Source organism: Ceratotherium simum, chromosome 12, assembly GCF_057802395.1.
Source record: "Ceratotherium simum simum isolate JZ-2026a chromosome 12, ASM5780239v1, whole genome shotgun sequence".
In the NCBI taxonomy this organism is placed as follows: Eukaryota; Metazoa; Chordata; class Mammalia; order Perissodactyla; family Rhinocerotidae; genus Ceratotherium; species Ceratotherium simum.
The window spans coordinates 26,840,496-26,863,567 of NC_141911.1; the positions used below are offsets into that span (position 1 = coordinate 26,840,496).

The 23,072-nt window shown below is 36.2% G+C and overlaps 1 protein-coding gene across 7 annotated transcripts in view; it reads right to left on the reverse strand.

Moving 5' to 3' along the window:
- The window catches only part of LOC147915802 (uncharacterized), a 298,801-nt gene that overhangs the window by 145,490 nt on the left and 130,239 nt on the right, over positions 1 to 23,072 (reverse strand). For 5 of the 7 annotated variants that reach the window (XR_015553791.1, XR_015553790.1, XR_015553794.1 and 2 more), the window contains one exon: positions 20,205 to 20,292. Coding sequence is in view for 1 of the 7 variants with exons in the window: in XM_087437473.1 (XP_087293599.1) it covers positions 20,259 to 20,292 (34 nt within the window). In the remaining 6 variants the exon portion in view is untranslated. Of the gene's footprint in view, positions 1 to 341; positions 1,589 to 19,125; positions 20,293 to 23,072 lie in introns of those variants that run through there. The other 2 variants (XR_015553792.1, XM_087437473.1) reach the window with 2 other exon arrangements.

The following is a 23,072-nucleotide window of genomic DNA, read 5'->3' on the forward strand; positions in this document are numbered from 1 at the left end:
AATAGATGGTCCATGATGTCACTACACGTCCCTTTTTGTGTGAGTTGGATTGCTCCAAATATGTACAATTTGAGCATAGGTGAAAACTTTCTATCATTACCTTTTACCTCGGTACAGCTTGGTTCACACTCTCTTATGTTAAATTCCAAAACTAAAAAATTATAAAATCTAAGTGTGTTTTTATAGCTCATTTATGAGCAAAAGTTGACATAACCTAACCAAATTTGGGGACAAAACACACCCTGAACTGATAGGAGGCTTTATAGTCTTTATTTCATTCCACTTAGCTTGGCTGTTTGTGTGTTTCACAGAAATATAAACATATTTTATTATAAGGTGTTACCACAGACTCTGCTGGCAATGTTATGTAATACATAATATATATAGTTTATTGCCTTTATAAAATCTTAAAAATTCTGAAACCAGATGCACATGTGGCCCCAAGGATTTCAGATAAGGAAATGTGAGCCTGTAACAATATACACCTTCTGGGGAATCATTCATATTTATCAATCAGTTGATCGACAAAGGACAAGAAAATTGTTGTTTCTATTTCTTTTGCATTTTAGAGATAGATTTCGAAGAAGGCTATCCTAATAAATAGTTAAGTCACCTACTCTCAACTCAAGAAAGAAAATGGGATTTGGACCAAGTCCAAAAATTTGTTTATTTCGTTTTGTTTGTTTTTAGATTAAAAGGATCCAAAATACTAGGCAAGTGATGAGAAAAGGAAAAGTATAATTATTGGTCCTTCTCCAAATCTTGATTTGATTTTGTGAATAGGAAGAAGCATACTCATAGGAATTGCAGCTTAAGTGTAGCTGTGACCCATGTGTCCCCACTGATAGAGTGGCTGGAGCCCAGAGTGAGAGGAAGTTAGCTTTAGGCCTTTTTTCTGCTTGAAAAGAACTAAGAACTGCTATTGTATTCCCTGAAGAATAAACTCTAACCACATTCTTGGAGCGAAAGAATCAAACTTTGATGTCATTTTGACTTTGGAATGATCTTAGGTCTCTGGGTCCAACAGGGAATCCTGCTGGATCCTTCATCAAAAGTTAGAGAGTGAATCAAGCATGAGAACACCGCCATAATGCACATGAACACAGAGGCCAGAAAGTAGAAAAATAAGGAACCACCCTCCAACAGCATGATGAAAGAAAGCTCTGGATGCTTTATCCAGCCAGATGGGTCTGTCTGCCCATTTGTCTAGACAGAGAATGGGTAATATCTAGAAACTAGACAGAGCTACTAGGGGCCTATTGTCAGCTCCAGCGCTAGATAATTGGAGCAAGGTTAGAAGGAGAGGTAATAATAAGGGCAATTATTATTAGTAGTACTTTAATATTAATAAAAAATTAGCCTTAAATTTTGAATACCAAGTGTCAGGCACTCAACTAGATAATTAGCATGTATGATCTTGCTAAAACTTGTAACAACCTTGTGAAATAGACATTGTTTTCAATTTACACATGCAGAATCAAATACACAGAGAGATTCAATAACCTGCCCAAGGATGCATACCTTGTAAGAAGCGAAAGAATTCAAACTCTCCAGCGCTCACGTAGTGGTCCAGGATTTAAAACTAGATCTGTTCTCAAAATAATAAGAATTAACATTTGTGTGGCGTTTGACAGTGTAAAATGCGTTAATTTTTCTGATTCTAAAAACAACATTTTGAAATGGAAAAGGCACTTTGCTAGATGACAAAACAGAGACCCAGGAGGGATGAATGATTTTCCTTAAGCCATCCAACTGGAGAGTGGAAGACCCAAGACCAAGAAGCAGAGCTTTGGCCCTAAGCTGAGCCCTCCTCTGTTATTCCATGTGGCTCCTCAAGTTAAAAGATATCTGATCGAAAATCAGACCTCTACATGTTGTCTTTTTGTTGCTAACCCAAGAGACTGAGTCTTATAGGAGAGAGGGACCAGAATAATGACCTGTGGACAAAACGGTCACTCAATTGTTTAAACTAGTCACAGCTTTATTCATTGCGATTTCACATTGCACTTCCGGTTCTTTGCTGGCTGTTTTTCTTCAATTCCATTTATCGTCTTACAAAATCTCAAGACTCTGAATTATACAGGAATTATTGGTTAACATCTGCCTTCATATGGTCCACGTTATTTCCCTCTTCCAGGAGTTTTGTAGGTAGACAATACATATAATAAATGACCATGCGTAGAAATAAATAAAAACCCAATTTAGACTTCCAAATAAGTGGAAACAAGACATCCAGTCAAAATAAGAAAATATTAAAAGGAGAAAGTAGTTTTCTTTGTGTCAGAAATAGTAAACCACCTCTTCCCTACTCATGCACCCTCCAAATCAAGGCCTAGAACTGGTGTGGGAGGAGGATAAGGGCTTTAACTGGAGAGATTTGGAAGAAGCCTCTTGGAGTTCAAATTCTTTATGAGTCTCTTTACTCTGTAGTTTGGGCTAACAATGTCCTCTGCTTTAGGAAAATTTTCATTCCAGAAAGTTTGAGAGGTAAGAGTGGAGCACAGAGGAGAGGAAGCAAAGAGCAGAGAGCTGCACCTGTGGAGACTCAGAGGCACAAACTTCCTTTGCAATTCCTTTCAGGTTCTCTGGCCCAACTTTGTTCACTAGCTAGAACAGGAAGGGACAATACATTTTGGCAAAAGCTCTCTCTAGAAAGATAGATCACGATGCTCCATGTGCAGCTCCTTCTACCCGGAACACTCTTCACTTCTCCTAGCTCACACCAACTCATCTTTCAAGACTCGACTCATATCGCATTTTTCTGGGAAATTTTCTCTTATCCCTCTTTATCTCAGTTAAATGTCATTCCCAAGTATCTCCACTGTACCCTATTTAAGGATCAATCTTCTTTTAAATACACAATATTACAGACTTAACTCTTTGAGGACAGAGACTATATCACATTTTTTCCTCTACGATCTAATGTAATTATGAATGATGGAATATTTTTACAACACGACTTTATTTTTATTTCCTAGTATCCCTTTAAATATCCTCAGGGAAAATTTCTTTTCCTCTGAATGAAAACTCTGGTAAGACTTATGACATTTATGCCTACTCTTAGACTCATGTAAGTGAGAATTGTTTCAGTTTATTAATTAAAATACAGTCCAGTGCAATAATTAAAATTTCAAATAAGATTGCAGTTAAATCTTCTCTCTTCTATCAGCTAGGTCTGGATTTAGGCAGATACCTACCTTCTGGGAAGGGGGTACAAACAATTTTTCCTCTCTTTCTCTGCACTTTTTCATACAGCTTGCTGTCTACACTTCTGTATCCTCTACAATTTGAGTGCTGGGAGAGAAAAGGAAATAGTCTGTCCAGAAAGTTTAACATGACTGGCTTTATATTCTCTGGGCATAGCGTTGTTTGAAGTTGACTTTTTTTTTGTGAGGAAGATCAGCCCTGTGCTAACATCTGCCAATCCTCCTCTTTTTTTTTTGCTGAGGAAGACTGGCCCTGGGCTAACATCTGTGCCCATCTTCCTCCACTTTATATGGGACTCTGCCACAGCATGGCTTGCCAAGCGGTGCGTCGGTGTGCGCCCAGGATCTAACCCAGCGAAGCTGGGGCCGCCGCGGAGGAGCGTGTGCACTTAACGGCTTGCACCACCGGGCCGACCCCAACTTTTTCTTTTATAGGTGATTTCATGGGTTTATGGACCCCCTCTTGCTAGGGCCCCTCCAACCGCTTCTCCTCACCTGGTTGCCCCCTCTCCAGCTCTCTTCGTCTTCAACTTCTGGTTTTTTGGTGGCCACTGCAAAGAGTGCCTCTTTGTTAGAATCTCCTAATCTTCTGGTAGAAAGTTTTCTGGGCAGAATGCTTTTAAATTGATACTGCGCTGGCATTTCTAGCACAGAATCACCACTGGAAGAGAGTGGAGTTACTTCAAGCGCAACACCAACTCCCTCCCTCTCTCCATCCCCTAGACTGATAGTGGCAGCCTCCTGCCTTTAGATTGTGTGTCTGACATCTTTCTGTTCTTCCCGTATAACACTGGAAGACACAAATCAAGCTCTATTTGAGAGCACAGATTTAGAAATTAACCACCATCACCCCCACCACTACTCCAAAAAATACCTTCAATCTTCATAAGCTCTTTCATTCAATATCCACTCTTGATAATTTTATGACCTGAAAGTAGGTCAGAAGTTTCAAGCGTTACGAAATTGCATTTTGGTATGACCATTAAAAATTCTCTTTTGCACCTAGGTCTTCACTTTAGAATTTAAATACTGTATCCTGGTGCCTCAATCAAATGTCCAACTTATCCTGCCTACCAGTAGAGTACATGGCACGTAGTAGGCACTACTCATTTTTGAATGAAAATGTGCTGATTTTATAACACTCTGTAGAGCTAATAAATTTTCTCTTCTATATTTTCCAGAGAGGACCTTCTAGATTTAATACTTTTTACTGAGTTAATTAACAAGATCCATATCCCATTATAATAAACCTCTTGGCAAAGGCATCTAACAGTCACTATCTTATTTTAATAACTGCAATCTTTTCTTACAGTTTATCTACCAGCAGAGCCAATGCTACAAATTTTGCTTCCTTTTCTAAGTGCTGACTGAGCAACTTCTTTACATAGACCTTGCTCCTCACTAAATCAGGAAAAATCAGGGATAAGAGATTGAATGCGTATAGGATATGCAGAGGAGAATTTGAGGTTGAGAAGATTGAGCAGACAACAACTTTTGAATTTAAATGTTGCCAACCAAAACAGGCTATACTGTGCACTAAAGGCAGATTCATATTAAGCTCCTTGATCTTCATAAACTAAAGTTACCTGCTCACCCCGCATAATTCATACATGGCGAACTATATTCATAGGCATATTCAAGTATCTCTTAGATATCAATTTTTTTTCTTATTTTTTCTGTTGAGTAACTTAATATCGACACCAAATTCTTTCCCCTGTTCCTGCTAATTTTGTGTTCAATGTGAATGCCTAGTATAAAGAAAGATACATTTAGAGAATTAATAACATAATTATCTCTTTTGTCTTTATGATTACCTTTATGAGTATCTGATCTTTACCTATTCAGCCAAAGGCATCCATTTGCCTGTGGGATAAGATTAGAACTTCTTAAGGAAGAATGTAAAGGGGAGCGGAGGGGAGCCTTGATAATATGTTGCCTGTTAAACAAAATAGAATTTTGCAGGAAGCAAATTCCTTACAAACTGAGTTGTTAGGTTGTTGTTTTGAAAAAAGTTTTCTCAGATGCTCTTATTCCCTCCTCCTTAGCAGCTTGGTAAAGACTAATCCTGGAAGACTCATATCATCCACTGTTCTCATAAAGTAGAGAAAATACCCTTATTCTTTGGAAAATGAGATGATATGTGTTACTCTACAAAATAGGGTAACTAAAATAAAAGTATGCCTTTTTTGGCACAAGTATATTATTAGGAAGAGAGAGAGAGAAGAGAAGGGAAAACAAATGTTCAAATATCTGCATCCAAATATCTTTCCCTGGGGTTTCATTTCAGTGAAAGGGAAATGTCTTTAATGGCTTGGGCCACCATCCCAACCTTCTATTTAAGAATGTGAAAAGAGATTTCCTTTGAACCTGCTCTAAGCCAACCCAAGGGGCAGCCATTTGATTCTTCTTTGGGTAGATAAAATCCAGAAGTATCAGCTTAAGGAGACAGATATGGAGTCTATCTTGGAAAACTAAAGTGCTTTATAGCAAAAGCTGCATAAGAGAAACCTATACCTCTACCCAGGCTTGGACTGAATAGAAATAACAATAGAAGTTTGGAGAGGTCCATGATTGAGGCGAAATGGAGCTTCACCCAAACTGAAATTGACCAGATCACAAGTTACACCATCCTCAGACCTGAATTGCAAATGCTGACATGACGGCCATCAGACAGTGGACTTGGCCTAGGAGACAGAGGACAGCAGACCACCTCCTACCCTGCCACTAGCAGACATAAGCCACAACTACTCTACAGAGATTTTTAGTCATTATTCTTAGATATAACAAAATGTCATCAATTTGGAGTAAAAAAAAAAACCTATTTCTCCCATAATTCTTTTGTTTTCTCTAATTTCTTTTTGTTAATGATTACAACTGTAATTGAAGATCAGTTATGTTTATAATTAGTTAAAAATTGACCTATAAAATTTAAAGACTGTAGTCAATTCGTGTATTTGAAGACCACCAACCTCTATCACTACACAACTATTTTATAATCACCGTTCAAATATTCTTGGCAGGGATATATATAAAAGAAAAAAACTAACTTCATCAAAGAACCATAAAGAATAAACCAAAAAAAAACTCCCCAACAAATCCATCAGAGTCAATTACTATTGTTTTAACAGGAATCTTTATACTCTCTTATCCTACAACCAGGATTTGAGATATGAATACAAGTTATTATAGCTAACATTTATTGAGCACTTGACATAAACAGAGCACTGTGCATTGTGTTTCCCATGTGTCTCCTCATTATGTATGCTCATTCAACATATATTTTTTCAATGTCAACTACGTACCAGGAACTGTGCTAGTTACTAGGTAGAGAGTGGTGTCCCAGATTAGATAGTATCCAGACGGATGTTATTTCTGCCCTTACTTGGCTTAACTTCTCATGGAGAATACAAACAAAAAGAAAGCAAACTGATAAATAAAAAATAATTTCAATTATATGTATTATTATAGAAACACATAAGAGAGTAGGAGACCCACACACAAGGATCTTCTTTAGTTGGGACAGTCAGGGAAGACCTCCGAGAAAGACATCTTTAAACTGAAGCCTAAAGTGAGAAAATCACATAAAACACTGGTGTAAAGTGTAAGGCAAGGGATGGGGGGAAAGCAAACCATGCAAAGGGCACATCTTTTGCCAACTGGCCAAAGCCAGAAAGAGCTTGGAGTGATCACAAAACTGAAAGAAAGACAGTTTGGCTGGTGTGTGGCAAGCTTGAAGGAGTGTAGCACAACATAAATTTGGCAAAATATACACCAAGCAATCATGAAGAGCCTTGTGAGCCATGGTAAGAAATACGTATTTTATATAAAATTCAGTGGGAAGCCTCTATAAAATGCAAAGCAGAAAAATGACGTGATTCAATTTAGGTGCTAAGGATATCACGGCTGCAACAATGTGGAGACTGGATAAGAGGATACAAGAATGGAAAAAGCCTAGATGTAGATGCTGGTAGCAATCTACGCAGAAGATGACTGTGGTTTGACTAAAAAGGTGGCATTAGAGGAGGAAGGATAGAATAAGGTTGTATTTTGGAAATAGAATCAGGACTATTAATGTTTCTATGATGGGGTGTGAGGGGAGGGAAGAATCAAAGATAATTTCTTTGGGTGGAAAACAAAGAATTATTTGAGGTAAGGTAAATTTTAGATACCTGTGAGAAATTCAAGTGGAGATGAATAAGCTGAAAAGTTAGGTGTGCAGTCTAAAGCACAAAGGAGAGGCCTGTGTTGGAGACATCGTCATTATCTTAAGGACAAGATTAAAATCTGTGATAATTAATGACATCCCAAAGGAGAGTAAATAGTAAAAGAAAGAAAATAGAAATGTTGCCCCAAACAACACACAATCCTTTGAGGTAGGTGTTGTTATAGAATTCCCATATTATAAGATGAAGAAACTAAAACTTAGTAAAGGTTATGTAACTTGCCCAAAGGTTCTGCCGCTCTTAAAAAACCCAAGGCACATTTCAGTCCAGAGCCCAAACTCTGATTCAAAGGAATTCAAACTTAAACTCTCATTGAACAAATATCAAACAAACAAATAAAGCCAATCAAACTTCATCTATTGGCTACCTGATTGCACTTTTCTCATATAGTTTGATTACAATTTACCTAAAATCTCTTGAGCATGATAAATTCTCTCTTTTTTTTTTTTTGTGAGGAAGATCAGCCCTGAGCTAACATCCGTGCCAATCCTCCTCTTTTTGCTGAGGAAGACTGGCCCTGAGCTAACATCTATTGCCAATCCTCCTCCTTTTTTTTTCCCCCAAAGCCCCAGTAGATAGTTGTATGTCATGGTTGCACATTCTTCTAGTTGCTGTATGTGGGACACCACCTCAGCATGGCTGGAGAAGCGGTGTGTCGGTGCGGGCCCGGGATCCGAACCCGGGCCGCCAGTAGCAGAGTGCACGCACTTAACCGCTAAGCCACGGGGCCGGCCCCGATAAGTTCTATATTTAGTATGTTTCCTAAATTTAAATCTATGCATTATAGAAGATGGAACCATTTGGTTTCTCACATTCATCTATAGATAAAACCTGTTTGCTAATTTGTTACAAAGTGAAGAAGTTAGTTTCCCACAGAGCCAGCATATGTAACCCTCCAAGCGTCACTTTATGCAGCTGCCACTGTTTAACCATGAAATTAGAAGACTGTCATTCCATTGCTTATATTTTTTTTAATTTATCATATACAGAATGATTATTGGTTTGTGTTTTGTGAAAAGTTGAATAACCCATTATTAAAATTCCAAATCAATCTAATTTATGTTTATTACATACCATGGGGTGCACATATTTGTACTTATTTCTCAAATAAAATTTTCAGCAAACATAAAAAAGGTCTGCAGGGTTGTTTTATTTAATTCACAAGAATTGATAAAGTTCAGAAAAGTTATAAAGAGGTTAATCATGATTTTAATTTAAAGATTTCATCCCCATCCCATTCCAAAACCCAGCTTAGTATAAAGTGTAGTTTTGCAGGCAAAACTTTTTGAATAAGAATTTGAAGAAAGTTCTGCACAAATATTCTTCACTTTTCTAAGGAGATTTGCCACAATCACATTCTTAACAACTTTCAACAATGTAAAAATGGGCCACGTCATGGCTATAAGAATATATAAAGACATACTGCCTTCCTGAGATTTGGGGCATTGAATTGAAGCACATTCACAGGACTTCTGGAATATATAATGCTGCCTAGAATAGGTTATTAAAATCCATTTCCCATATTATCAAAACTTTATAAACTTGAAATATTCACATTCAGAGTTGCATGTGTATTATAAAAGCTCCAGAAACTGAAAATCTGGTTTTTGATCCAGTAACTTTCATATGGTTCAGTGGTTGGAAACTACCACGGTAAAATATGAGCACTTTGGTCGCCAAAAGGAAGACTGGAATATATCACTAACTACATCCGAATAGATCATATGGGTATATCCAGCAACCTATTTTACAAAGTTGACATATTTTCAAATACAATCCAGTAGACTCAATCTGAAATTTGTAAAATGCATATGCACAGGAACAAATGTATCACACTTGAAGCACAATACATTACTCACAATCACATCCCAAGCATTTCTTACAGATTTATGGAGTAATTTATATGGAAAAATGTATACATCTCAACATTTCCATCCCATTCCAACTACCTTACACTCATGCCATTCTAACCAATGTACCCTAAAAAGTAAACCTAAAAAGTAAAGCAAATCTGTGTGGCTTATAGTTTGTTAAAAAAAAGGTTTTCAAAAAGATAAACTCAAACTTGTTCAGGTAGACAAAGATTTTTAATATGACGTAGTGACCAAGATCAATCTTTTTCATGAAATAATAATCATTTGCAAATATTTAACTTATAATTTTCACTACTTCCCAGGCAAGAAAAATGTATGTGTGTTTAAGAAATTTTATTAGCAAACTTAAGTAGACCAGAGCGATAAAAGAAGAGGATTAAGGTCCTCTGACTCAAGGTAATGCAACTAGGTTTGATAGCTAGGGAATTGAGTTTAATTTTGTCTCTGCAGCAGGAATAATGGCTTCTTAGGGAATTTCAACCTTTAGTAAGAATAGTACATTCAACAAAAGGAGTATATTTATATCTCCTCATCTGAAATTTCTGTACATATCACTTGGCTCCTTAATTGAAACAGTTTTTTTCAATATATAATTTTAGAATTGTTCATGGGAGTGAAATCTTATACTTTTACAAGGTTTTATTTTCTTATATTTAGAGAAGATATCAAGAAAAAAAGATGAAATAAGTTAAAGATACCTCAAGAGTGCCTACAATTCTGCTGAGAGTTTTATATATTGTCGCCTCTTATAATTCAGATTAAATGTAAAGAAACACCTCCTGATACTGATTTCTTTGATCTAAAAAGTATTCATAGAGTAATGTAGAGGATTTCTTGCTCTGAAGCCTTCTAAATGCAGTATTTTTCTTTGTTTGTGACTGTGTACCAATGGTTTTGTCGATAGGCAAAGAAATTACTGGATCTAGTTCTAAAGTATGAGAAAATTCTGGAGGCCAATTGTCACAAATTATGTTATTATTTTATAGTCACAAGTGATTCTAGATGATCTTTCATGGCTCTGTCAGAGCTACTACCCATTGTAAAACAGAACATGATAATTCAATTACTATGGATGTTTCTGTTTAAAAGCTATCTACTAATAGATGCTGCAGCCACGGAGAGGGACAGTTGCCTTGTTCAGGTTTTCTTCTCACAATTATATATATATAACATGAGATCAAACATGAATATTGTTATCCCCCCTCAGAAAAATACACACATAATAGAATTAATGAGGAGTGTGTCTATCTATTTGGAGGGAGGATTACCATTCTTATGGTTAACCATGTGAGTGATGCTATAGAGCGCAAAAATGAAGTGAGTAGAAAGGCCAGAATTACTCTGATTTTGAAACGTAAATACCCAAATCCACATGTCATGCATATAGCCTCCATACTGAGATTTATTATCCCACTTTTTCGGAGTGTATTGTTTTGTGGAGGAAAAGAACGTAGTGATGAGATTCACATGTTTACAACAGCTTTTTGGTCTACAAGACTTGAACAAATTAGGGGATTCGAGCGAAATTTGAATCAAATAGGGGATAATACAAGTCTTGTACCATCTTCGAAACAAAGAAGTAGTTAAAACCACAGATAGAAGATGGTTAACCCTACTGTAGGGCTGTGGGACATCAGGGCTGAGAGGATGTTTAGTCAACCCCAATATATATTAATCAGTGCCAATAATTCCTGATGTAACCTAAAACAAAAAAAGTTTCAAAAGCAGGGTATTTTACTTGATGAGAAGTACAGAGTATTCTATTTGAATAAAAGTTGATTCTGCTACATAGTATCAAGGATGAATAGAAAGAAATGGATACCTTATGGCTGAACCATCCAGAAAAGAGATTTTCAGAGATTTTGAGTGGAAACTCAAACTTTAGGACTCAAGAGTGCCTTTAGTGTTTGTGCCATGGGCATCACCAAATTTGAGAGTTAAACCTGAGCATTGTAATTTCAGTGGCATTGGAAAGGCCCTCACCAAATTTATCTCCCAGAAGTCTGATTCTAATATTTCAAGTTCCAGCAATGCAAATCCATTCCTTGCTACTCACTTCTTGTGTGACCTTGGGCAACTGATCTAACTTCTTGAACCCAAATGATGTTAAGATGAAATGAACTACTGTGTTTGAATCACTCAAGAGTGCCTGGTATATGTTAAGTATTTTAATAAGTGTATTAATAATAAGAGATGTAATTAAGAGCTTCTTTCTGCAGAATGATTCTCTGAAACAATCAATTTTGATAGAGACAAGGGTAGAGTGAGAAAAAGAATACATAAACCAAGGCAAGAAGGCCAACCATGAGAGGCAGGCAAGGGGGAATGATCAGAATGGAGGAAGCCAGAATAGACGGAGATGTAAGAGGAAATTAAAAGACTAAGGAGAGGACCAAAAAAAAAAAAGAAAAAAGGGTAAAACATGCCCAAAACCTGGACACATATAAAGAAAAGAATTGTTAGTTTTGATCCCATAAAGATTAAAGGCGTTTCTGTGAAAAATATATCACGAAGTTAAAAGACAAATCCAAAGTGGTTAAAAAAAATCAACACCAAAAAGTGCTTTCTTCCTAACTCTATTAGAGCTTTAAAAAATCGCTAAGAAAAAGACATGCACCTGAGCAGAAAAACATGGTTAACTTCATAAATTCATAAATCAGAAAGAAAGAAAAAATGGTCCATCACGTATTAAAATGTTCAACTTCACTAGTAATCAAAGAATTGCTTTTTAAAGCAACAGTGAAAAGTTTTTCATTTTTTACTTTGAGATCAGAAAATTTTTTAAAAACATGTCTATTATTGTTGAGGTAAATCAAGTGTTTTTTTACACTGTTGGTTTGCATATAAATTGGTAAAATACTTCTTAGGATAATTGGCAAGACATTTAAATATGGTTAGAATTGTGATCTTGAAATGAAGATAAGGTGGCAGAGCACACAGCTAGACTGCCTTCCCCAACCTCTCTAGTGATTTGGTGTGGTCCAACTATGACCAAGTTCTACCAATGGAGTATGAGTAGAACTGAGGCCACCTCCAGGCTTGACCCGTATAAACTTTCCAGGCATTACCCCATTCTGCTTCTCTTCCCCAATGTGTTGGTTGGATATCATCTCCCAGGGTGACCACCAAAGCCATGTGTTGACCAAGGCAGAGCCTACCACCATTGTCCTGGGACTCTGAGTAAAGGTCTTCCTTCTGCACCACCTCCCCCAAAACCATGCCTCACTCTGATTGACCCTTATATGAACAAAAAGCATATCCAGCTAAGCACTAATACCTTGGCATTTAATTGTTATAGCAGCTGCTACAACTAAAATAGACCTTTTAATTCCACTTCTAGAAATTTATCTTAATTATGTTTAAGAATATGTATCAATACATTAAATATAATACTAGGAAAAAAGGAGAATTACCTAACAAAATAAACTATAAAATTAACTATTGAACATTCTTTTAATGGACTATCTTTCAACAATTAAAAATCGTGTTTAATTACATAGGGAAATGTATACAGAACACCAGGTTAAACAAAAAGCAGCTACGAAACTGTGTACCACATATAATCACAATTTACACACATACGGTTTAACCAGTTATTTTGGGGTATGGAAATTATGAGTAATTTTATGTTGTTTTTTATATTTTTTATTATCCAAACATTTGGAATAAATGTTTATTAGTCATATTCAGAAAAACATTCTCATGAATATTATATTATAGGATGAGAGGAAAGAGGAGGGAAGAAGGCAGGGAAGAGAAAAAGGGGGAAAAGAAGGAAGAGAAAAAAAGCCAAGGTTTGCATTTATAGTAATGTCTACACGATTTTGCTGGGCTGCCCTTCACACATGCATATAGAGCTTCCCAAGATATCTGTTGTGTGCTGTGCACAGACGTGCTGAGACGTTGATCTTCTCAGCCCTGGACAACTGGGCAAGGCCCAGGGCTATCCAAGCCCCCAAGTGGTCACCTCAAGGCCATCAGCAGCCTTGTTATTGACCCTAGTGTTCTATATAAATACCACCATTTTCTACATGTGACGTGACATAAATGATGTTAGGAATCATCAGTATAACATTCTTGTTGAAGAAGAGGAATAGATTTCATACACGTCATTTCCTTTTATCCAAAGAGGATAACATGCTCGATAACTAGAGTATTTACATTAGGAAAAAAATATATTGAAAAATATACAGAATCCATAAAAATGACACAATCTAGATTAAATTACTGTTAATAAAAAAACTCTATTCATAATACACACAGTAAATCTAGTACTACTGTTTTTTTTCTTGTGAAGAAAATTGGCCCTGAGCTAACATCTGTGCCCATCTTCCTCTGTTTTGCATGTGGGACATCACTGCCACAGCATGGCTTGATGAGCAGTGTCTAGGTCTGTATCTGGGATGGGAACCCATGAACCCCGGGCCACCAAAGCAAAACATGCAAACTTAACCACTATGCCACCAGGCCGGCCCCTAGTATCACTATTTTTAATAGTAGTTAAAATGGTGAGTCTATTTTTCTCTGACAAACTTAGTACCAAAACCTGGGGGAATTTTATTTAACGTTTAGATGCTATACATTTCTCTTCATTTAAATCAACTATAACTGATGTGTTTCAATACACACTCAAAGAGAGAATTAATAAAACATTTTTAAGTAACTATACTATATTTGCAAAAATGCTACAATATGTTATCAGTCAGAAAATCACTAGAAAGTGAGCCAGGTTTTTCTTGTTTGACTGTGTTTTGATGAACATGAATGAAGCATCTGAAGACAAAATACTTTCTAAAGCTCTAGGATACGTGCTGAAACTTGACGGAATATTAGCATATGAATGATACAGAGCAGAAACAAAAAGTTTATTTAAAAGAATTTCTTATCCTGGCCTACCACTATGTGATATTAAATGAGTTCCAAAGAGAACATTGGTCCCATTGAAATTTACATCATAAAAATAGAAATGTATACTAAATGCTTTGCCAGAAGTAAAAGAAACCCAACCAGCATCATCATGCACACCTGCCAGTGATGATTAAACAAACAAAAAAAACACATTGAAATGTATGTCTTAAAAAGAGTTATAAGATACTCTTTCTCCTTGCATGCTCTACCAAAAAAAAAAAAAAGTGAATTAGTCTTAGGTTTTCATCATAATTTTCAGACATTATGCTTTGTACATTACATTTTTAAAGAAAAAGAGAGATAAATTTAGATTCTCCTCTGAAATTTTCTTGTGGTAAATTAGAAACTGAAATGCATTAAAGAACCAATTTTATGCTTTAAAAATATGTATGTTTTTTTAAAGACTTCAAACCCAGAAATGACCTAGAATTTGTGGAGATGCTCAATTTTCTTTGAAAGAGAGAATTGTGCTAGGAAGAAGCATTCCTGGGCCCAGAGAAGTAAAGAACTTCTCTGCCCACCCCCAACAAAACACATCTAACCAGAACAACCAGCTATCTACAGATCAATGTAGCTTGGGTAGATCCTAAGTGGAGTAACTGGGTGTCCCTCCTTGGCCTGTCTAGCACCCGGCACTCCCCTCTCATGGCACTTGGTACCCCGCACTGCACTTACAATTGCCTGTTCACTGATCTGTATATTCCAGTGAACTGTAACTGCCCTCCACGTGGGAAGGACCAATGTCTCTCATGTCTGTCATTGTATCCTCAGTTACTAGCGCTGTGTTGGTGCATATTAGACACTCAATAAATATATGTGAATAAAGGAATTCATTCATCCATTCATACAACCTACATATGGTTACTAAAGAGTTATTATGTGCCAGACGTTATCCCAGGCACTGGGATAAAGTAATGAATAAGATATAGCATTTTATAGCAAAATACAGCCCCATAAGTACGTACTAAAGAAATCAGCAGAAAGAAGCATTGTTTTCAAAGAGGGCAGCAGCAGAAATAGCAAGCTGCATCCTACGTGGTTCTCTACTAAGTCGCCTCAGATGAAAAAGGCTAGGAACACATGTGAGAGGCTCCAGAAACTCTTGGTACAGGACTGGGGGATTTTGATTAGAAAACTAAGATGCTACAGTTATTCGGTGAGTCTACAAGCAAGTGAAATGTGGGTATAAATGGTAATATGAAATAATTAGTAGCCGTAGAAAGGTGAGGCCTGAGGAGGTTAACGTTGTATAAGACATTGATCATAAACTGAAGTTGCACATGCTTTAATAAGTCTTAGTCATGGAATCTTTGGAAAGAAATATCTCCCATATATGAGATATGTCCATTTTTGTTGTTCATGTACACACTGTAGTTGAAGTGATATCTGGAGCAATTTCTTCAGTTAGTATTTCAATGGTTTTCATGGTTTGAAACTTGACATTAAAAATTTACATGTACATAAAAATTCAAGTTATAAGTAATGTAAGAATATCAGTTTCAAAAGGAAAGTGAATCTAGCATGGAGGAAATGCTAGTTCTTCCACACATGTATGCCATGAATGTGTCCTGTAGTTTGTGATTTTTTTAATAATGAAATAAAACAGATGATGGATAGATGGATGGATGGATGGATGGATGGATGGATAGATGGATAGATGGATAGATAGATAGATAGATAGATAGATAGATAGATAGATAGATAGATAGATGATAGGCAGATAGATAAGAAGGGAAAAATTAAAGACTAACCAAGTGTGTGTTTATATGATTTCCTAAAAAAATGAGCATCAAACACAAATGGCTCAATTAGAAAGGTGGATAATGCCAAGCTTTGAAGCACAAATGAGGACATGGGAAGTTTTCCCATCTCTGCCTGAATCACTACATATACATATATTTATGTATACATATATCACGTATCTAGTATGTGAATACAGATACAGATTTATTTACAGTTATAGACATAGATTAGATACAGTCTGACACACAAAATTTTATACATTAATTACGTGGACGGAGGGACTCCCAGGATTCAAGTCTTTCAATGCTAAAACCAGCAAAGTCCCAGGCAAACCAGGATGAGCTGGTCAGTATAGTGGTTCACCCTGACGAACAAGTTAGATAGCACCCTCTCCTCTGCAATATGATAGCCCTTTCACAGATCTCTATTATTGCCTTTCACCCTGTTCCTTAGAGCAAACTATTTTTTAAAAGGGTTTTAGGAGCTTTGGAAGTTTAATCCTTGAAAATCTCATGCACCAAAAAGAAAATAATTTCAAATGTTTCAGATATAAAATTAATTATATGCATACAAAATTTTATACAACTAATCACAAGATTACTCATGTATCCACTACTTAAATTATGAAGACACTAATTATCTGTTGTTGTTGTTGTTGTTAGTGCCAGCAAGTTGATTCTGACTCCTAGTGACCCTATGTACAGCAGAGCGGAATCCTGCCCAATCTTTTTGCACCATACTCTCACCTTCCAGTGCTATATCAGACAATTCTCTGTCTGCTATTCGTAGGGTTTTCATGGCCAGTTTTTTTGGAAGTGGGTTGCCAGGTCCTTCTTCCTAGTCTGTCTTAGTCTAGAAGCTCCTTTGAAACCCGTCCACCGTGAATGACCCTGCTGATAGTTGAAATAGTGGTGGCATAGCTTTCAGCATCACAGCAACACACAGTTGCTACAGTATAACAACTGACAGGCGGGTAGTGTGGTTCCCTGACGGGGAAACAAACCTGGGCCGTGGCAGTGAGAGGGCTGAATCTTAACCACTAGACCTCCGATTATACAACTCTATGATAAAAGCAGAAAATATAAGACGTGGTCCCTTGTCCAAGTTTTTTCACAGCATAAAAAGCTGAAGGAGCAAGCAAATGTAAAAGTAGAAAAGACCAATTCCATAAGTCAGATATTAATAATATTCTCATTATATTACTGCTATAATCTTGTACTCTTTCCATTGAAGACAATATACAGACTTGTTTTGTTCACTTCTTCATACAAAAATAGTATTAATATTATATAAAATAATTTTGTTTTTACTACCCAAAATCTCATCTGAAAGATATGAAATTATTTTTCATTCAGTTATTATTTTTCTTTTCCTCCTCAAAACAAAAGTCTCTACTGGCTTCTTGGAGGCCCTTACTCTTTTATAACTTATAACATTTTATGGCTGATTTCCAAAACCATAGCAAACCAGGCTTACCAATAAATAAACTGCAGGATTTGATTTCCTTCAAAAGAGAGTGTTAGTGTCTGCATGAATAAATGTGGTTTGTTGTTCCTTTGATAAAATTTGAATCTGTAGCAAACATAATTTGCTTTCATTTTTGTTCTTTAAACTTACACACAGGTGAGAGGCTGCTCCACAAACCACTTGATTCATCATAAACCTTTACACATTTAATGCAAAAGTATTTTTCACTTTTGAAAGCTATCCAAGGAGGAGCAAAACTCATGATGTAAGAGTTTAGAAACAAAAGATTGGAAACATTGCTGTATATTTAATTAGAATCCTAATTTTGGCCTAATATTGTTTCTTCCAAATTTTGTCTTTCGTAGTACTATAGGATAGCGAGTTTTGAGTTTAATCTAACTCAAAGCAAAAACAAAAACAAAATCCTGTCCTTTTCTTATTTCCCTTAACGGTAGGAAGCAAGTGCATTGTATCATTATATCTATAAGCAAACCTGTAGACAAGGTGGCCGGGGAGGACAACATCGTGGCTCACGTAGCCAAACTCAGTAGCCAAAATCTACAGGTAAATTCTATCAAAAGGAGGTAACAACAACAACAAAACATTCAAAATGCTTCAGAAAGTTAACCAAGGAGAAATAAAACAAAGGTTTTGAGGATTTGAACATCTCAAAAACCTGAAAGCATAATTAGCTATACGCATGCGTCGACTACACCATAACATTTTCATGATTTCTTAGGTCAGCCATGGTAACCTACATCCAAACAGAAGCCAGATGCACATCATAAAGTGACTCTAATAGAACTGTGCCCCCACCAGGGTCTTTAGCAAGCCAGAGCACAGCATGCTGGAAAGAGGAGAGAGAAGGGCTTGCTTTTGGTCTCAGATGCAAATGTTTGTTCTGATAGGTCATGAAATTTCATGAGAAAGGCAAGACTCCAAGAGCCAAATAAGAAAAAACACTTCATCCCTCAACTCTTCTCCCAAAAAAGACCTGTTAGGAGAAGGAGTCTAAACCTGAAAACTCTCCTCGTGTACTCCCTCCGTAATTTATCCAGAGCTTCCCACATTCATAAACTTCTCTATGTGCCTGATCAAGAGAAAGAAGGTAAAATAATTTTGATCTGCATTTCACACTGGCGACTCTTGTTTTTAGCTTTCCCAAAGAACTGTACTGTACATTTTAATATTTTTTCTGCTAATCACTTACACTTCAATTATTTATTTTTCTTTTATTTATTATATGTTTCAGGTTCTAATAGGTTTCTCTGTGGTTTAAACCAATGAAAATCATTTTTTTCCATCAGGTCAGTTAGATTTCTAAATGAGTAAATGTTGTGTTCTCCTTTTAAATTAGAGTTACCTTTCAACTTGTATGTGCCTACACAATTTAACCATTTGATGAAAGACTTTTTCATATAGTAAATTTGCAAAATCTAGATGATCACTGATATATTCTTATTTCAACATCAATAATAATGTTAGCTAATAATCCATAGAGTTCATTCATATAGCAAAACATTATTGAGCACCTAGAATTCCTAGTAAGTTCTGGAATTATATTGATAAACAAAAAGATATGATTTCTGCCCTCACGGCACTAATAATCTGGTTGCTTGAAAAAAAACAGTTGTCTAAAAAAAAAGTAAAATTATGAAAATAAATTTTCAATATCTTTACTCTCTGAAAGCATTAATGAAAATATTTTTAGCAAACTAAGATTTATTGTAGCCACAGAATTATCAAAGAATGGATACATTGTTTTATTTTATTGAGAGTAAAACTGAACTATATCATTTTGTGATTATCTTTTCAGGAACTTAATTTTTCCTCATTTTTTAAGATCCTAAAATGTAGGCTTCTACTACACTTGCCAAACAGGAACATTTAGAGACTATATAATACATTTAGCCATCAAATATCTCTTGCAGAAAATTGTATATAACATATGTAGAGCAATGCTTTAATGGAAAAAGCATACTTTAGAGTCAAAATATTTTAAATTAGAACATTTCAAAGGAAACTAATTATTATCATTTCATTCACTATTTTCAAATAGATTTTATTTTTAGAGAAATAATGTTTATTTTCCCTTTGGCACACTGATAGTGTACCCTGCGAGTGTGGAAAGGAGAAGAGGTGTCAACTATTCCTTCCCTATAGCCTTTGCTCTGCCAAGTTGGTCGTGCCTCCCAAAGTCAAGTATTGCTCCATTACTGCTAGTTAATGACACAATAGGGTACCAGTACTTCAGACTCACTCATCTATTCTTAAAACCAGGAAAAAACACTAGTGACCACTATGCTTGAAGAATTTCAGCTGCTGCTCTAAGACTTAAGAAAGAGGGAAAAATAGGGGGAAAAAGGATTAGAAATAGATTAGGCTAATGACAGAGAAAAGGGAAAGACTGAGGAGCACGATTTCTTAATTAGTGCCTAAAAGACCACCTGGTGTGTACTAGGTTTTCAATGTATATTGTTAAATTAATGAACAAACAAATACATTGGGAATCAACTCAGAGAAGCAAGAAAGAGTTAACAAAAAGCCTCTGTGAAATATCCCAAACGAAATAGCGAGAGAAACCAAAGTCACATAAGCTCTTAAGGTTGGTAAAAAAATATCAGAAAGGGAAAAACACACTCCACAGACACTAAGAACAGTATGTCTAAACTCAGTCATTCAAAAAACACTAACTGAGCATTGACTATGCACATGCAATATTCAAGACACCGGGGGTCCAGCAGTGAACAAACCAGGCAATTCTCAGTCCTCATGATGCATACCTTCCAGAGGGTGACAGATCACAAAATAAAGCGTGCCTGGACTTCTGCTTCAGCCTATGAAGAATTAACTGCTCTGGGAGTTGCCCTCCTGTCAAAAACAAACAAAAAACAGGAAAAATACATGAAACAATTGTTTTTCAGACATTGGCCATCAGGCAGCACAGGATTGTGAGATCTCAGAGAAAGGATGCCAGCAAGGTGAGTCTGAGAATTGCCCCAGCTTCCTGCCTGAGGAAGTTTCCAGGATGCAGCTTGGCAGTTTGCTGAACTGAAAAGACAGATGAAAGAGCTCAGGAGATGCTAGAATTTGCAGGGCAGAGTACCCCACAGAGAAGGACCTGTACAAGGGAAAGAGTTGGAGATCTCTGAGGGGTCCTCTCAAGTTTTGGCAGAATACTGTTCTGGGCCGGTATGGAGTGAAACTCCATGAAACTGAAGAGATAACTAGGGGAAAGCAGTAGGCCACACAATTCCTAGAACTTGCATAGTCCGGGGATAGTTTGTGTTCCCACCGGGGAAAATGAAGAGACATTTTAATACATGGTGCACTCAATACACTCAGAATGTTCACATCTTGATAGACGATAAATTGTACCCAGAGTAAAGGCTGTTCTGGACTCACCATAAAAGCTTAAAAGCAAGCCAGGATCAAAGTGATACAAAAGTAACTTAACTGTTACTTTCATTCATTTGCATTCATTTTCTGTCACTGTGATAAGATTGTCACAAATTTATCAGCTTAAATCATCTTGCAATCAAGATGTCAGCCAGGCTGCTGTATCATCTCAAGGCTCACCTGGGGAAGAATCTGCTTCAAAGATCACTCAGCTTGTTTGCATAATCCACTTCCTTGTGGTTGTAGGACTGAAAGCCCTGACTTTTCATTTGCTGTCAACGGGAAGCCACCCTCAGGTCCTAGCTGCCACTCACAGTTCCCTGCCACAGAGGCCAACATCATGGCCATTTCTTCATCAAGCCTTCAAGGAAAGCTTCCAGCTCCAGTCTGATAAGAAGGAGTCTCACATAACATAACAGGAGTTACATCCCAACACTTTTGCCATATAGAGTGTATCCTAACGAGGAGAGTGACATCCCATTATCTTCACCACATTTTAGTTATTAGAAGCACTCAAGCGGAGGGAATTATACAAGAGCTTGGACACTAGGAGGCAAGGGTCACAGAGCCACCTTAACGTCTTTCACCCCCCATGTGCTATGTCAGTCAAAGTCCAAACTCTTAAATGAATATGAGGAAATCTAATATTCAACATTGTAAAATTTATAAGATTGATCAACCAGTCAAAATTACCAAGCACAAAAAAGCAGGAAACATGACCCATAACCTGAAGTAGAAACAGATCCAGAAATGACAGAGACGATGGAATTACCAGAGAAGGACTTAAAACAGCTATTATAAATCTTACAAATATTCTCATGCGTGTAAGAAAGAAGATGAGCATAAGAAGAAAACACATGGAAGGTTAAAAAGATCCTAATTGAACAGAAAAACGTATATATATCTGAAATAAACAATGTTAGGTAGGATTCTTAGCAGATTAAACACTGCAGAAGATTTAGAAACTTAAAAACATAAGATGATAAAAATCACAGATAAAAAGGTAAAGAAAAAATATATCATCAGATAGTTATGAAACAATACCAAACAGTATAGCGTGTAATTGGAGATCCAAGAGGAGAGAAAAGAGATGGAGGGGTGACAGAAAAAAAAATATTTGAAGAAAGAATCACTGAACATTTTATAATTTTGATGAAAATTATAAATCCATCGATTCCAGATACTTAGCAAACGACAAGCAGAAGAAATACAAAAAGTCACACCAAGGAGCATTGTACTATACTGCTCAAAAGACAAGCCACAAACTAGGAGAAAATATTTGTAAACTACTTAATGATAAAGAATATATATCTAAAATAATAAAAGAACTCTAAAAATACAATAAGATGAAGACACTAGTAAAAAAATAATGGGCAAAAGATTTAAAATACACTTCCACAAAGAACATAAACAGATGGCAAATACACTCATAAAAAGACGCTTAATTTCGTTAGTCATTAGGAAAATGCAAATGAAAACCACAGTGAGATATCATTATACATCCACTACAATGGCTGAAATTAAAAGGCTAATAATACTAATGTTGGTAGGGATGTGGAACAACTGGAAGACCAGCTAAATGATATACTCATTATGGAAAACATTTTGGTAATTTCTTGTAAAGTTAGCTTATCACTTACCATATCACTCAGCAATCCCATGTCTACAAATTTACCCAAGGAAAATAAAGTACTCACAAAGCCTTGTATGTAAATGTTCAAGCAGCTTTATTCACCATGACCCAAACTGGAAATAACTCAAATGTCCATCAACAAGAGAATAAAAAACCCAAATTGTGGATTAGCCATGGAATGAAATACTACCCAAAACCAAAAAAAACTACTGATACACTCAAAAACATAGACAAATCTCAAAGTCATTACGCTGAATGAAAGAAGCCAAACACAAATGAAAACAAAATGTGTTATTCCGTTTATATAAAATTCTAGAAAAGGCAAAACTATAATGACTGAAAGCTCACCAGTGGTTACCAGGTGCTAGGAGCAGAGGGAGAGACTTACCGTAAAGGGCACTTTTTGGGTAATGAAAATTGTCTTTATCTTGATTGTGGTGGTTATACATATGTGTACATTTGTCAAAATTCATCAAACTGTACGCTTAAAATAGGTGAACTATACTGAATATAAATTACACCTCAATTAAAAGAAACAAATAAATAAATACATAAATTTCTTGAATTCTTTTTATAAAAGCCAATAAGGACGATACCACAGAAGTTAAATAAATAAATA